General features: G+C 37.6%; 2 protein-coding genes across 2 annotated transcripts in view; both read left to right on the top strand.

Annotated features, from left to right (window-relative positions):
• The window catches only part of LOC134824867 (transmembrane and coiled-coil domain-containing protein 3-like), a 200,989-nt gene that overhangs the window by 104,389 nt on the left and 83,655 nt on the right, over nt 1–12,945 (top strand). The gene's annotated exons all lie outside the window — the stretch shown is intronic.
• On the top strand, nt 3,507–5,910 carry LOC134825409 (uncharacterized). The gene is made up of 2 exons (XM_063837586.1): nt 3,507–5,588; nt 5,761–5,910. The coding sequence occupies exons 1-2, from the start codon at nt 3,507–3,509 to the stop codon at nt 5,908–5,910; spliced, it is 2,232 nt and encodes a 743-aa protein (XP_063693656.1).

Below are 12,945 nucleotides of genomic sequence, written 5' to 3'. Positions count from 1 at the left end.
CTTGCGGAGTAGTACTAGTAGTTTTTAGCGTTTCTCTTGTCTCATATGTAAACTATCCAGCCATTACAAATTATTATTCTACAGTAGCACATATCTAGTAACCAGTAGAGATTGCCTAGTAACCAGTAGAGGTTGCCTAGTAACCAGTAGAGGTTATCTAGTAACCAGTAAAGGTTATCTAGTAACCAGTAGAGGTTATCTAGTAACCAGTAGAGGTTGCCTAGTAACCAGTAGAGGTTATCTAGTAACCAGTAGAGGTTATCTAGTAACCAGTAGAGGTTATCTAGTAACCAGTAGAGGTTATCTAGTAACCGGTAGAGGTTATCTAGTAACCAGTAGAGGTTATCTAGTAACCAGTAGAGGTTGCCTAGTAACCAGTATAGGTTATCTAGTAACCAATAGAGGTTGCCTAGTAACCAGTAGAGGTTATCTAGTAACCAGTAGAGGTTGCCTAGTAACCAGTATAGGTTATCTAGTAACCAGTAGAGGTTGCCTAGTAACCAGTAGAGGTTATCTAGTAACCAGTAGAGGTTGCCTAGTAACCAGTAGAGGTTATCTAGTAACCAGTAGAGGTTATCTAGTAACCAGTAGAGGTTATCTAGTAACCAGTAGAGGTTATCTAGTAACCAGTAGAGGTTATCTAGTAACCAGTAGAGGTTATCTAGTAACTAGTAGAGGTTATCTAGTAACCAGTAGAGGTTGCCTAGTAACTAGTAGAGGTTATCTAGTAACTAGTAGAGGTTATCTAGTAACCAGTAGAGGTTACCTAGTAACCAGTAGAGGTTGCCTAGTAACTAGTAGAGGTTACCTAGTAACCAGTAGAGGTTGCCTAGTAACTAGTAGAGGTTATCTAGTAACTAGTAGAGGTTACCTAGTAACCAGTAGAGGTTGCCTAGTAACTAGTAGAGGTTGCCTAGTAACTAGTAGAGGTTGCCTAGTAACTAATAGAGGTTGCCTAGTAACTAGTAGAGGTTGCTTAGTAACTAGTAGAGGTTGCCTAGTAACCAGTAGAGGTTACCTAGTAACCAGTAGAGGTTGCCTAGTAACTAGTAGAGGTTACCTAGTAACCAATAGAGGTTGCCTAGTAACTAGTAGAGGTTATCTAGTAACCAGTAGAGGTTGCCTAGTAACTAGTAGAGGTTATCTAGTAACTAGTAGAGGTTACCTAGTAACCAGTAGAGGTTGCCTAGTAACTAGTAGAGGTTGCCTAGTAACTAGTAGAGGTTGCTTAGTAACTAGTAGAGGTTGCCTAGTAACCAGTAGAGGTTATCTAGTAACCAGTAGAGGTTGCCTAGTAACTAGTAGAGGTTATCTAGTAACTAGTAGAGGTTATCTAGTAACTAGTAGAGGTTATCTAGTAACCAGTAGAGGTTACCTAGTAACCAGTAGAGGTTTTCTAGTAACTAGTAGAGGTTACCTAGTAACCAGTAGAGGTTGCCTAGTAACTAGTAGAGGTTATCTAGTAACTAGTAGAGGTTACCTAGTAACCAGTAGAGGTTGCCTAGTAACTAGTAGAGGTTGCCTAGTAACTAGTAGAGGTTGCCTAGTAACTAATAGAGGTTGCCTAGTAACTAGTAGAGGTTGCTTAGTAACTAGTAGAGGTTGCCTAGTAACCAGTAGAGGTTATCTAGTAACCAGTAGAGGTTATCTAGTAACTAGTAGAGGTTGCCTAGTAACTAGTAGAGGTTGCCTAGTAACTAGTAGAGGTTGCCTAGTAACTAGTAGAGGTTGCCTAGTAACTAGTAGAGGTTGCTTAGTAACTAGTAGAGGTTGCCTAGTAACCAGTAGAGGTTATCTAGTAACCAGTAGAGGTTATCTAGTAACTAGTAGAGGTTGCCTAGTAACTAGTAGAGGTTGCCTAGTAACTAGTAGAGGTTGCCTAGTAACTAGTAGAGGTTGCCTAGTAACTAGTAGAGGTTGATGTGTAAGGTAAGTCTGTACAGATTACAGAACCTTTCAGCTTCAATTGTACTGTCTTGGCTGTCTGCCAGTACCCAGGGTAGTAATATTTCCTCTTCTGTCTACATTCCAATGTTCAGGTTCCGGGACTTTTAGTGTGGTTATGAACGAAACCCCACCTGAAGATCAACTGTAAGCTAGTTATTGTGCAATGTGCACTATAAGAACTATACATTTTCAAATTCACGAAAATTCTGTTGTTAGGGTTAGCCGTTAGCCGTTAGCCGTTAGCCGTTAGGGTTACGGTTCTAGGTTAGGGTTAGGGTATTTGTCGGAATAATATTGCTCTCTATAAGTTATACATTTAAATGGAATTTTGAAGCAGATATTAAATGTTTCGAAGCATTCGAGCATACGTGAAATTTTCGAAAAAGTCTATTTAATCTTAAAGATCAAACGAAAGACCTCTGACATCGTGTTTCCAACAGTTATTACTTTCTCTTATCCTTAGTGTAGTGAGGTACGTAATCCTGCTTCTGTTGTCTACCTGGTCAAATAAACAATTCAGTAGCTACCTGGTTAAATAAACATATTCAGTAGCTACCTGGTCAAATAAACATATTCAGTAGCTACCTGGTCAAATAAACAATTCAGTAGCTACCTGGTTAAATAAACATATTCAGTAGCTACCTGGTCAAATAAACATATTCAGTAGTTACCTGGTCAAATAAACATATTCAGTAGCTACCTGGTCAAATAAACATATTCAGTAGCTACCTGGTCAAATAAACATATTCAGTAGCTACCTGGTCAAATAAACATATTCAGTAGTTACCTGATCAAATAAACATATTCAGTAGCTACCTGGTCAAATAAACATATTCAGTAGCTACCTGGTCAAATTAACATATTCAGTAGCTACCTGGTCAAATAAACATATTCAGTAGCTACCTGGTCAAATAAACATATTCAGTAGCTACCTGGTCAAATAAACATATTCAGTAGCTACCTACGGGTAACGCCAGCGGCGGAGAGACGCCAGCGGCGGAGAGACGACAACATCGCCCTCCGTAATGTTTACCTCAGCTACAGGACGATCCCTGTTTGCTACACTCCTCATCAGCTTCGCCACCTTTAACATACGTGGCCTCGGTTCTTGTGATGATCCAGACGACATCCACAGCAAACGGGAGCAACTGGGTACCGATTGTCTACGGTACGGCATAGATATCTGCGCTATTCAGGAGACTAAGGTTGTAAAACCGGATTCTTGCAGTCTTAGCAACGGATACAAACTATTATTGTTTGAGCAGAAAAATGGCCGGCACTATGGACTCGGTTTTGTTATCAGTCCCCGATTTATTGACTATGTGGTATGCTGGAACAGTATCAGTGATCGAGTAAGCTTTTTGGACCTAGAACTCCCTACAAAATCTGGAAAATTTATCAAATGTAGGGTGGTCAATGTATATGGGCCACACAAGAAACTTGCAGAAAATGATCAACAACTGTTGATTAATTTTTACGGCCAAGTTAGGGACGCTCTAAACGTCCCTGCTAATGTTGAGATATTTGTTTTGGGAGATTTTAATTCAAAGTTGGGAAAAATGACTGCTTCAGATAAGGACTTTGGTTTTGGTCGTTTCATGGGTAAACATGGTATGGGTTTGCGCAACGATATGGGAGAAAACTTGTTAGACTTGTTATCAGAATTTGACCTCTTTGCCTCCAACACTGGTTTTTATCATCCTGCTCGACATACGACCACCTACACTGGCTGGAGGAAGGACTGGAGTGCCGGGCGAAATAGTAAAAAGACGATCCCGGTCTATTCTCAGATCGATTTCATCCTGTGTCGAAGTAGGTCGAAGCCAATGCTACAAGATTCTAGATCTTATGCAGGCACCTTGACATACTCTGATCACAGATTTGTTGTCACTAGAGTAGACTTTAAGGACATCTGTCTTTGCTATAAACGCAACTCCAAGTCATCCTTAAAGTTCAACACCTCTGAACTCACCTCGAACCCCACCATTCAGGTGAAATATCGTCAATCCTTAGATGATAACTTAAGTAACACTGTTTCTGCTCTGGATCCAAATTCAGACTTGAATGGCTTACTTGAGTCCATAAAGGATGCTGCAAAATCGTCAATTGGTGTCATCAGACACAGGAAACGTAATCGCAGCGACGATGATGAGGTGAAAAACTTATCTAGCCAGCGTTACTTGTTGAGACAGCAGCTTAATGATAACCAGTCTTTAGACAGAACCTCACTTAGATCATCTATTAACTGCCTCACCAATCAGATCAAGCAGAGACTTTCTAACATACGATCAGCTGCTGCTGATGCTATCTGTAATACCATCAGTTCAACAACAGATAGTAAGAAAATGTTTGAAGCTGTTCGAACCCTGAACTTACCTAAAAGTAAAGCCCCTTCTAGTATTGGTGTTCATGATGAGCAAGGGTGCAATATTGCAACAGACACTGGTAAAGCTGCCGTAGTTGCTAAGTACCTTGAGCAACAACTTACTCGTGATGAAGCACCTTTAGAACCTTTTGTAGGACCTCCTCGCCCACTAGTTAAGCCATTCACTAGTGAAGAAATCGGATCAGCTGCTAGAAGTCTCAAAAATGGTCGAGCTAACGGCCCAGATGGGATTCCTAATGAGCTTCTCGAGTATTCTACTGGATCAGTACACAGACGTTTTGCAGACATTATCAATAGAAGCTTCGAGACCAATTCCTACCTTGACCCCATTGGACAGGCAAACATTACCCCCTTACAGAAGCCAAATAAGCCCATTGGTCCAGTGAAGAATCTACGACCCCTCACTCTCTCAAATGCTGTTAGAAAGATTCTTTCAATGGCAACCTTGAAGAGAATTGAGAATAAAGTCAATGCCTTCACTGGTCCATGGCAATGTGCTTACAAGCAGGGTAGATCATGTGCTGACATTGTATGGTGCCAGCGTGTGATGTTATCAGTTGTCCAGAGGAAGAGGTGGGAATACCATCGTATGGGGATCGACATGTCTAGTGCCTTTGACACTATACGACGATCTACCATCCTCGATCTTCTTGTTGAGTGTGGCTGTGATGATGACGAAGTCCGTTTGGTAAGACTTTTGCTTTCCAACACCAAGCTCAAAGTCAACATCAACGGTACACTGTCTGCTGAATTCCAGAGTTTTCTCGGTGCATTCCAAGGTGACTGTCTGTCTGGATGCTTGTTCACACTTGTCTTAGCGGGTGCCTTGCGTGACCTCCGTAACAGGCTTGAAACTGCAACGAATAGGCCTAACCCACCTATCACCGATATTGGTCTTCCACTTGACAGTGAGTATGCTGATGATATCGACTTCAATGATGAAGATGAAGACAATTTGAGGGAGCTGTTGCCTATTGCAACAGAAGTCCTTAAAGATTGGAATCTCTTCGTTAACGAAGACAAAACTGATTTCACTCATGTGTACCTAGCTGAAAAGGGAGCTAAAGACGATCAGGGTAAGCCAATTGCAGGGAACGAGCTCTGGAGAAAGAGTATCACGCTTGGCTCCATGCTTTGTAGTAAGGAGGACATCTCTAGAAGGATATGTCTGGGATATGCCGCGTTTAACAAATACAAGAAAGCTTGGAACCATAAGATCCCTCTGAGCAAGAGGCTTCTGTTGTATGAGGCTCTGGTAGTATCCGTTTTAATGTACAATTCATCTTGCTGGGCTGCCCCTAAATCAGTATTGGAAAAACTAGATATTGCTCACAGACGTCATCTGCGATCAATTTTGAATTACAAATACCCTCACATCATCTCCAACAAGAACTTGTATAAACGCTGCAATAGTGAACCATTGTCAGCTAAAGTGGCTCGTAGTCGGTGGAGGATGCTCGGACATGTACTGCGTGGGCCTACAGATGGCCCAGCCTATTCGTCGCTTGTTTTTGCTGTCAACACCTTACAGCTTCAAGGGCGGCGTGGAAGACCGCAGTCAAACCTTTTCTCACTGATTCTACACGACCTTAGTGTCCGAAAATTATCGTTAAATAATTTATGTGATTTGGACTATTTAACGTTAATTGCTCAGAATAGAGTTAAATGGAGAAGTATGCAAATTGCATGACTTTTGTTTGAGAAAGATTAGGGGACAGAAATGTTTACTTTGTTTACTATCTGTTTCTTAGAGCTTTTGTTTATATATGTTTATATAGTAGCTACCTGGTCAAATAAACATATTCAGTAGCTACCTGATCAAATAAACATATTCAGTAGCTACCTGGTCAAATAAACATATTCAGTAGCTACCTGGTCAAATAAACATATTCAGTAGCTACCTGGTCAAATAAACATATTCAGTAGCTACCTGGTCAAATAAACATATTCAGTAGCTACCTGGTCTAATAAACATATTCAGTAGTTATCTGGTCAAATAAACATATTCAGTAGCTACCTGGTCAAATAAACATATTCAGTAGCTACCTGGTCAAATAAACATATTCAGTAGCTACCTGGTCAAATAGACATATTCAGTAGCTACCTGGTCAAATAAACATATTCAGTAGCTACCTGGTCAAATATACATATTCAGTAGCTACCTGGTCAAATAAACATATTCAGTAGCTACCTGGTCAAATAAACATATCCAGTAGCTACCTGGTCTAATAAACATATTCAGTAGCTACCTGGTCAAATAAACATATTCAGTAGCTACCTGGTCAAATAAACATATTCAGTAGCTACCTGGTCAAATAAACATATTCAGTAGCTACCTGGTCAAATAAACATATTCAGTAGCTACCTGGTCAAATGAACATATTCAGTAGTTACCTGATCAAATAAACATATTCAGTAGCTACCTGGTCAAATAAACATATTCAGTAGCTACCTGGTCAAATAAACATATTCAGTAGCTACCCGGTCAAATAAACATATTCAGTAGCTACCTGGTCAAATAAACATATTCAGTAGCTACCTGGTCAAATAAACATATTCAGTAGCTACCTGGTCAAATAAACATATTCAGTAGCTACCTGGTCAAATAAACATATTCAGTCGTTACCTGGTCAAATAAACATATTCAGTAGCTACCTGGTCAAATAAACATATCCAGTAGCTACCTGGTCAAATAAACATATTCAGTAGCTACCTGGTCAAATAAACATATTCAGTAGCTACCTGATCAAATAAACATATTCAGTAGCTACGTGGTCAAATAAACATATTCAGTAGTTATTTGGTCAAATAAACATATTCAGTAGCTACCTGGTCAAATAAACATATTCAGTAGTTACCTGGTCAAATAAACATATTCAGTAGCTACCTGGTCAAATAAACATATTCAGTAGTTACCTGGTCAAATAAACATATTCAGTAGCTACCTGGTCAAATAAACATATTCAGTAGCTACCTGGTCAAATAAACATATTCAGTAGCTACCTGGTCAAATAAACATATTCAGTAGCTACCTGGTCAAATAAACATATTCAGTAGCTACCTGGTCAAATAAACATATTCAGTAGCTACCTGGTCAAATAAACATATTCAGTCGTTACCTGGTCAAATAAACATATTCAGTAGCTACCTGATCAAATAGACATATTCAGTAGCTACCTGGTCAAATAAACATATTCAGTAGCTACCTGGTCAAATAAACATATCCAGTAGCTACCTGGTCAAATAAACATATTCAGTAGCTACCTGGTCAAATAAACATATTCAGTAGCTACCTGATCAAATAAACATATTCAGTAGCTACCTGGTCAAATAAACATATTCAGTAGCTACCTGATCAAATAAACATATTCAGTAGCTACCTGGTCAAATAAACATATTCAGTAGCTACCTGGTCAAATAAACATATTCAGTAGCTACCTGGTCAAATAAACATATTCAGTAGCTACCTGGTCAAATAAACATATTCAGTAGCTACCTGGTCAAATAAACATATTCAGTAGCTACCTGGTCAAATAAACATATTCAGTAGCTACCTGGTCAAATAAACATATTCAGTAGCTACCTGATCAAATAAACATATTCAGTAGCTACCTGGTCAAATAAACATATTCAGTAGCTACCTGGTCAAATAAACATATTCAGTAGCTACCTGGTCAAATAAACATATTCAGTAGCTACCTGGTCAAATAAACATATTCAGTAGCTACCTGGTCAAATAAACATATTCAGTAGCTACCTGGTCAAATAAACATTATCAGTAGCTACCTGGTCAAATAAACATATTTAGTAGCTACCTGGTAAATAAACATATTCATAAATTACCTTCCAGTCAGCACTTTCCTTAACTCTCAGAGTTGTCAAGAACAAAATGTTTCCACGAACATCAGGTCTCCAGTTTTGTGGTGATTCTGAGCTGGAACCTTGCAGCTGTAACCTAGCAACTGAAGATTCTTTATAATCCATTTTATTGTAGAGGATGGAATGGTGTCTAACTTGATCAGGGCTGTGTATTACACAGTGCGTAACAATTATCACAATGTTTAGATTGCAAAATCTTAACAAAACAAGCCCAATATAATACAATAATGATCAACAAAATCAGTGTTGCAAAAAATTACTGAAAAATATGTTGATGGTTGAATATGGATACTGATAGCAATGCAATGATTCATTGCCATAATTATAATTTCTAAACTATTAGCATTAGCTTATTGTGGTAGTATGGCCAGGGACTAAAACCAATGCTAATAGAAAATGGAGACAGGGCTGAAACCAATAAAAATTGAGACAGGGCTGAAACCAATAGAAAATGGAGACAGGGCTGAAACCAAAAATGGCGAGCTTGCTAAATCACTCTACAGTCGATCTTCGATATTTTTCTAAGAGAGCCCCCGACAATTGAGACTAACTTGAATCTATGTATTTTCGGACGCGGATTCCGAATCACCCTGGTCCCCTGGCGAAATATTGGCGAAAAACTGTCTCGATCACGTCACACGTAATATGACCATTTAAGAAAGTTGGTTTAATTTCTCGTTACGGTTAGAGTTTCAGCATAAGATTTTGTTAGAGATTGGGTTAGGCTTAGGGTTGGAATCAGATTAGAGGGTTAGGGTTTCGAATAGTCTATAGTGAAACGACAATGGGGGTCACCCTCAATATAACGTAATAACATTAACCACAACAAGATGAAGAATTGCGCCGGTTAGCGGATGCTAGATCTCCATTACTTGGTCGCGCTCAGCCTGTCATTCCGCCTAACCTCTATTCGTATGTTTATGAACAATAGCCTGAGGTCCCCAAGTAAGATTTCCATCAACCGTAGGGATTGCCATGCCTTTCAAAATTTAAAATTACAATTAACGATTGTTTTATTTTCGTCTAAATATCAAATAATGCTTCTTCATTCACCATTCTTGGGGCGCTACAGAGCACAAAATGGAGGGGTTGCCATTGTTAATTATTCAAATTTAAAAAGTTAAATGACCGGAAACCGTAGCCTGCGCCTGTGTGGTGATATGCAGTTAAAAGTTTGAAGAAAGAAAGCCATGTGATTAAGGAATGGTTGTTTACAAGTTTACATAAGTTGTTAGATTAAATAAAATGGTAGTCGTGAAATCCGTTGTAGGTAATGTAACTCATAATAACATTTATGGTCCATTTCGTGTTATAAATCAAATACCTTAGGGCCAATAAATTTAGTTCACAATAAATTTGGTTACCATAATTTTGGTTACCATAATTTTAGTCACAAATTTCGCAAATTTTTAGTCTACAACAATTTTAGTCACATTTTTCGACTTTTCGAGACCATTTTCCATTCCATTTACTTTAAGAATGACAAATTTAGTCTACCCCGTCTGAGCATTACAGATTAACTTTAAGCTGCAATGCATTACTCAGGAATTTCAATAACATCAGATCCAGAGTTTGTGACTCTGTATCACTAATATACGTTCTTCTAATATACGTAATATAAGTTCTTCAGTACACTGTTCAGTTTCTTTTTCACCTTTTTTCGACTTTACCATTTTTGTCGTAACGACGTAGTTTATGTCGATATGATCCTTCAGCCGTTTCAACAGAGCATGCATTGGGATGGATCGATAAAAAATGTAATGTCCAAGAGGAGCTCTAACCCTTTAAGTGCAATAGGACTTTGGTACGGTTTTGTGCAGTAGGATTAGGAACGGTGATGTCATATATTAATTATAAACAATGTTAGCTTAATAATATTCATGCCATATTTGCTCCACTGAAATTAGACTAATTAGTAGACTAAATTTGTCGTTCTTAAGGGGGGGGGTTCACCCCCCTTAAGGTACAATCATGTTCAACATAATATCAGCATCATGATTTGTTCAACAATATAACGGATTACTATATAATATCTGATATCATTGACATTATTATATCGGGAGCCAAGTCGGTGGTTGCACCTAGCACTCACAACAAAACGAAAAGTTAGTATGTTGTACCGCATCATGATCAATGATTACTGGGCCGTGCTCAGCCTGTCATTCCGCCGAATCTCTATTAATGAACATGATAGCCTGAGGTCCCCAGGTAAGATCAATGATCAAGTAAAGAAAAGCTTGAACTACTTAAGGGGACATATACAAAAAGCTTTTATGCCGTGGCCCTGTTGTTGACTTCATATTAAGAAAGTATACATAAAAAAATAAGATTTGATACATTAAAAATTATTTTTGAGAGCACTCACTTTCGAAAAAATAAATTTTTTTTTTTCGAAAGTTTTGGAAATTTTGAGAAGTCTGTCACTGTAATACCATTTCAGTCAATTTAAACGTTTTTTTTACTGATTTTTGACTGAACATTACCTACAATCTGTACAAGAAGCCCTTGATAGGATTTTATAATTAAACAATAAATGACGAAGTTGAAGACCAAACAAGGTCGAAAAAAGAAAAATTGAAATTTTTGCCTACTTCTAAAAGTAAAGTTGTACATTTCACCATTCACCCGGGTCAGCAGATATCGCTTCAAATATTCTTGTGAGTGTAGCTGATGATCATATCAAACTTTTTGGGTTAGGATTTTTCTCAGATTTGAGTTTTAAGCTATGAAATGTGGCCTCAAACGACTAAGTAAAATTCATCGTAAAAAAGGGCCAAAAATGGCAGATTTAAAGGCTTAAAATGCGTATTACTCAAAAAGCCTCAGTTTTAAAAAAATAATTTTTACAGAATCGTAATCCACTCGATTATGATAAGACGAATCTTTTAGTACCAAATAAGTGATTTTAGAAGACAAATTGTCTTAAATAATTTTCTAGCTCGAAGGGTCCCCCCTTGTATAAATTTTGTACAAATTGTACACATTTTTTACAAATTTTGTGTCTTTAATTAATATAAATATAAATATTTATTTTTTCGAAAGTGAGTGCTCTCAAAAATAACTTTTAATATATTAAATCTTATTGTTTTTATGTATACTTTCTTAATATGAAGTTAACAACAGGGCTACGGCATAAAAGCTTTTTGTATATGTCCCCTTAACAGTACATGTATAAGATCCGGGAAATCGCTTGTTATTCAAATCAATTACCATGTAATAGAATTCAAATTGTATCCTTGGCGCCGCGCATTTTAAAGTGTAATTCAATCAACCGTAAAATCGTGCAAACGTATGCGGAGGGTAACTATGTGCAATCTAGGTTGCGACGAAACCATAACTGCTCTGCGCGCGGAGAATATGCATTAAAATAACGTAAGCGGAGGGTAATGCATGTTTTACTTGTGACACCATACAAAAAACCTACCTACCTACTATATACTATACTCATTCTCAATTTCTACCACTTCTATAACCTGATCCATCTTATACTTTTTTGTCATACGCTGATGACCCGCCGCGCGCGAGTGCGCGGCTCCCCCTGTATCGTAGAAACTTTACTTTACATTTTATTGGTCTTTATCTTCGGTTGTGGAAGATGTTTTTTGATGCGATAAAAACTGACTACCAAAAAATACTATTTAACCTTTTCCCTGCAACTACTGGCTTTCTAGAGGTCCCCAGGTAAGCTTTCTAGTTAATAATAGGCAGTGCGCCATCGACAATAAGACGCGCGCGCTGACCATTGAATGGTTTTTTAGCTCTTATTTCGGCCAGCACATTATTTTGGAAACAATCGAAAAGTTATAATACTTCCCATATAACAATTTTGTTGAAATTTGGTCAGCTTACGTAAACACTTATTTTCTACTGAACCTAATTTAGTTTGAGCAATTTCGATGCTCAGAATTTGAGTTATCAACGAATTTATACCTATTTTGTCATTTTTAGACCTCTTAATCAAGGCCAATCTCTCTCAACTAAATTAGGTTCGGTAGTTAAGTATGATTGGAAGGTTCTGACAAATTTTCAGCATGATTCATGTTCAGGAACTGAAGATATGACAGAATAATACGACAAAAATCAACGAATTTCGTCAAATTACGCTACTTTTACACCTAATTTTGCTCCAAAAGCCGCGCACCATCAAATATGGCACCTAGGCGAAACTCACTGATCATTCCAAAAAGGTATGATAAATTTGGTACTGTGAAAATTCTCACAGTCTCTAGAAAACGATGGTCCAAAAATTTTGAAAATCCGAGCAAGTTTATTTTTATCGTGCACCGCCTATTAATAATAAAATAGAGTTACAGTACGTGATATAATTTTCAATAAATAGTTTCAAAACACACAAGTAATTGGTAACACTAATATTAAGTGTTCAAGTAATAGTATTTATTAAATGCTGGGATATTTTATTTGTTATTGCTAATATTCTCACTCAAAACCTGGACGAATCATACATTCATTAGGAAACTCAACACAACTCAAAAGTTATGATCGTTCAAATGATCACAATATCGATAATGAGAAAATGAAGCATTTAATTTTAAATTACAAATATTTTAATATTTAAGTTTAACAAACTGACAAAAACTTTTTAGATTTTGAGTCCCTATAACCCTGACAGTTTTACTGTTGTCTAAACATGTTGATTGGCTTACAATGTTAAAATCAGCAGGACAAATACAATAATGACTTTACTATAAATTCACCAGCCACTGCCAGCGCGT

This window comes from Bolinopsis microptera, chromosome 13, assembly GCF_026151205.1.
Source record: "Bolinopsis microptera isolate Bmic1 chromosome 13, MBARI_Bmic_1.0, whole genome shotgun sequence".
Classification (NCBI taxonomy): domain Eukaryota; kingdom Metazoa; phylum Ctenophora; class Tentaculata; order Lobata; family Bolinopsidae; genus Bolinopsis; species Bolinopsis microptera.
This window is presented reverse-complemented; position numbering and strand designations above follow the sequence as displayed.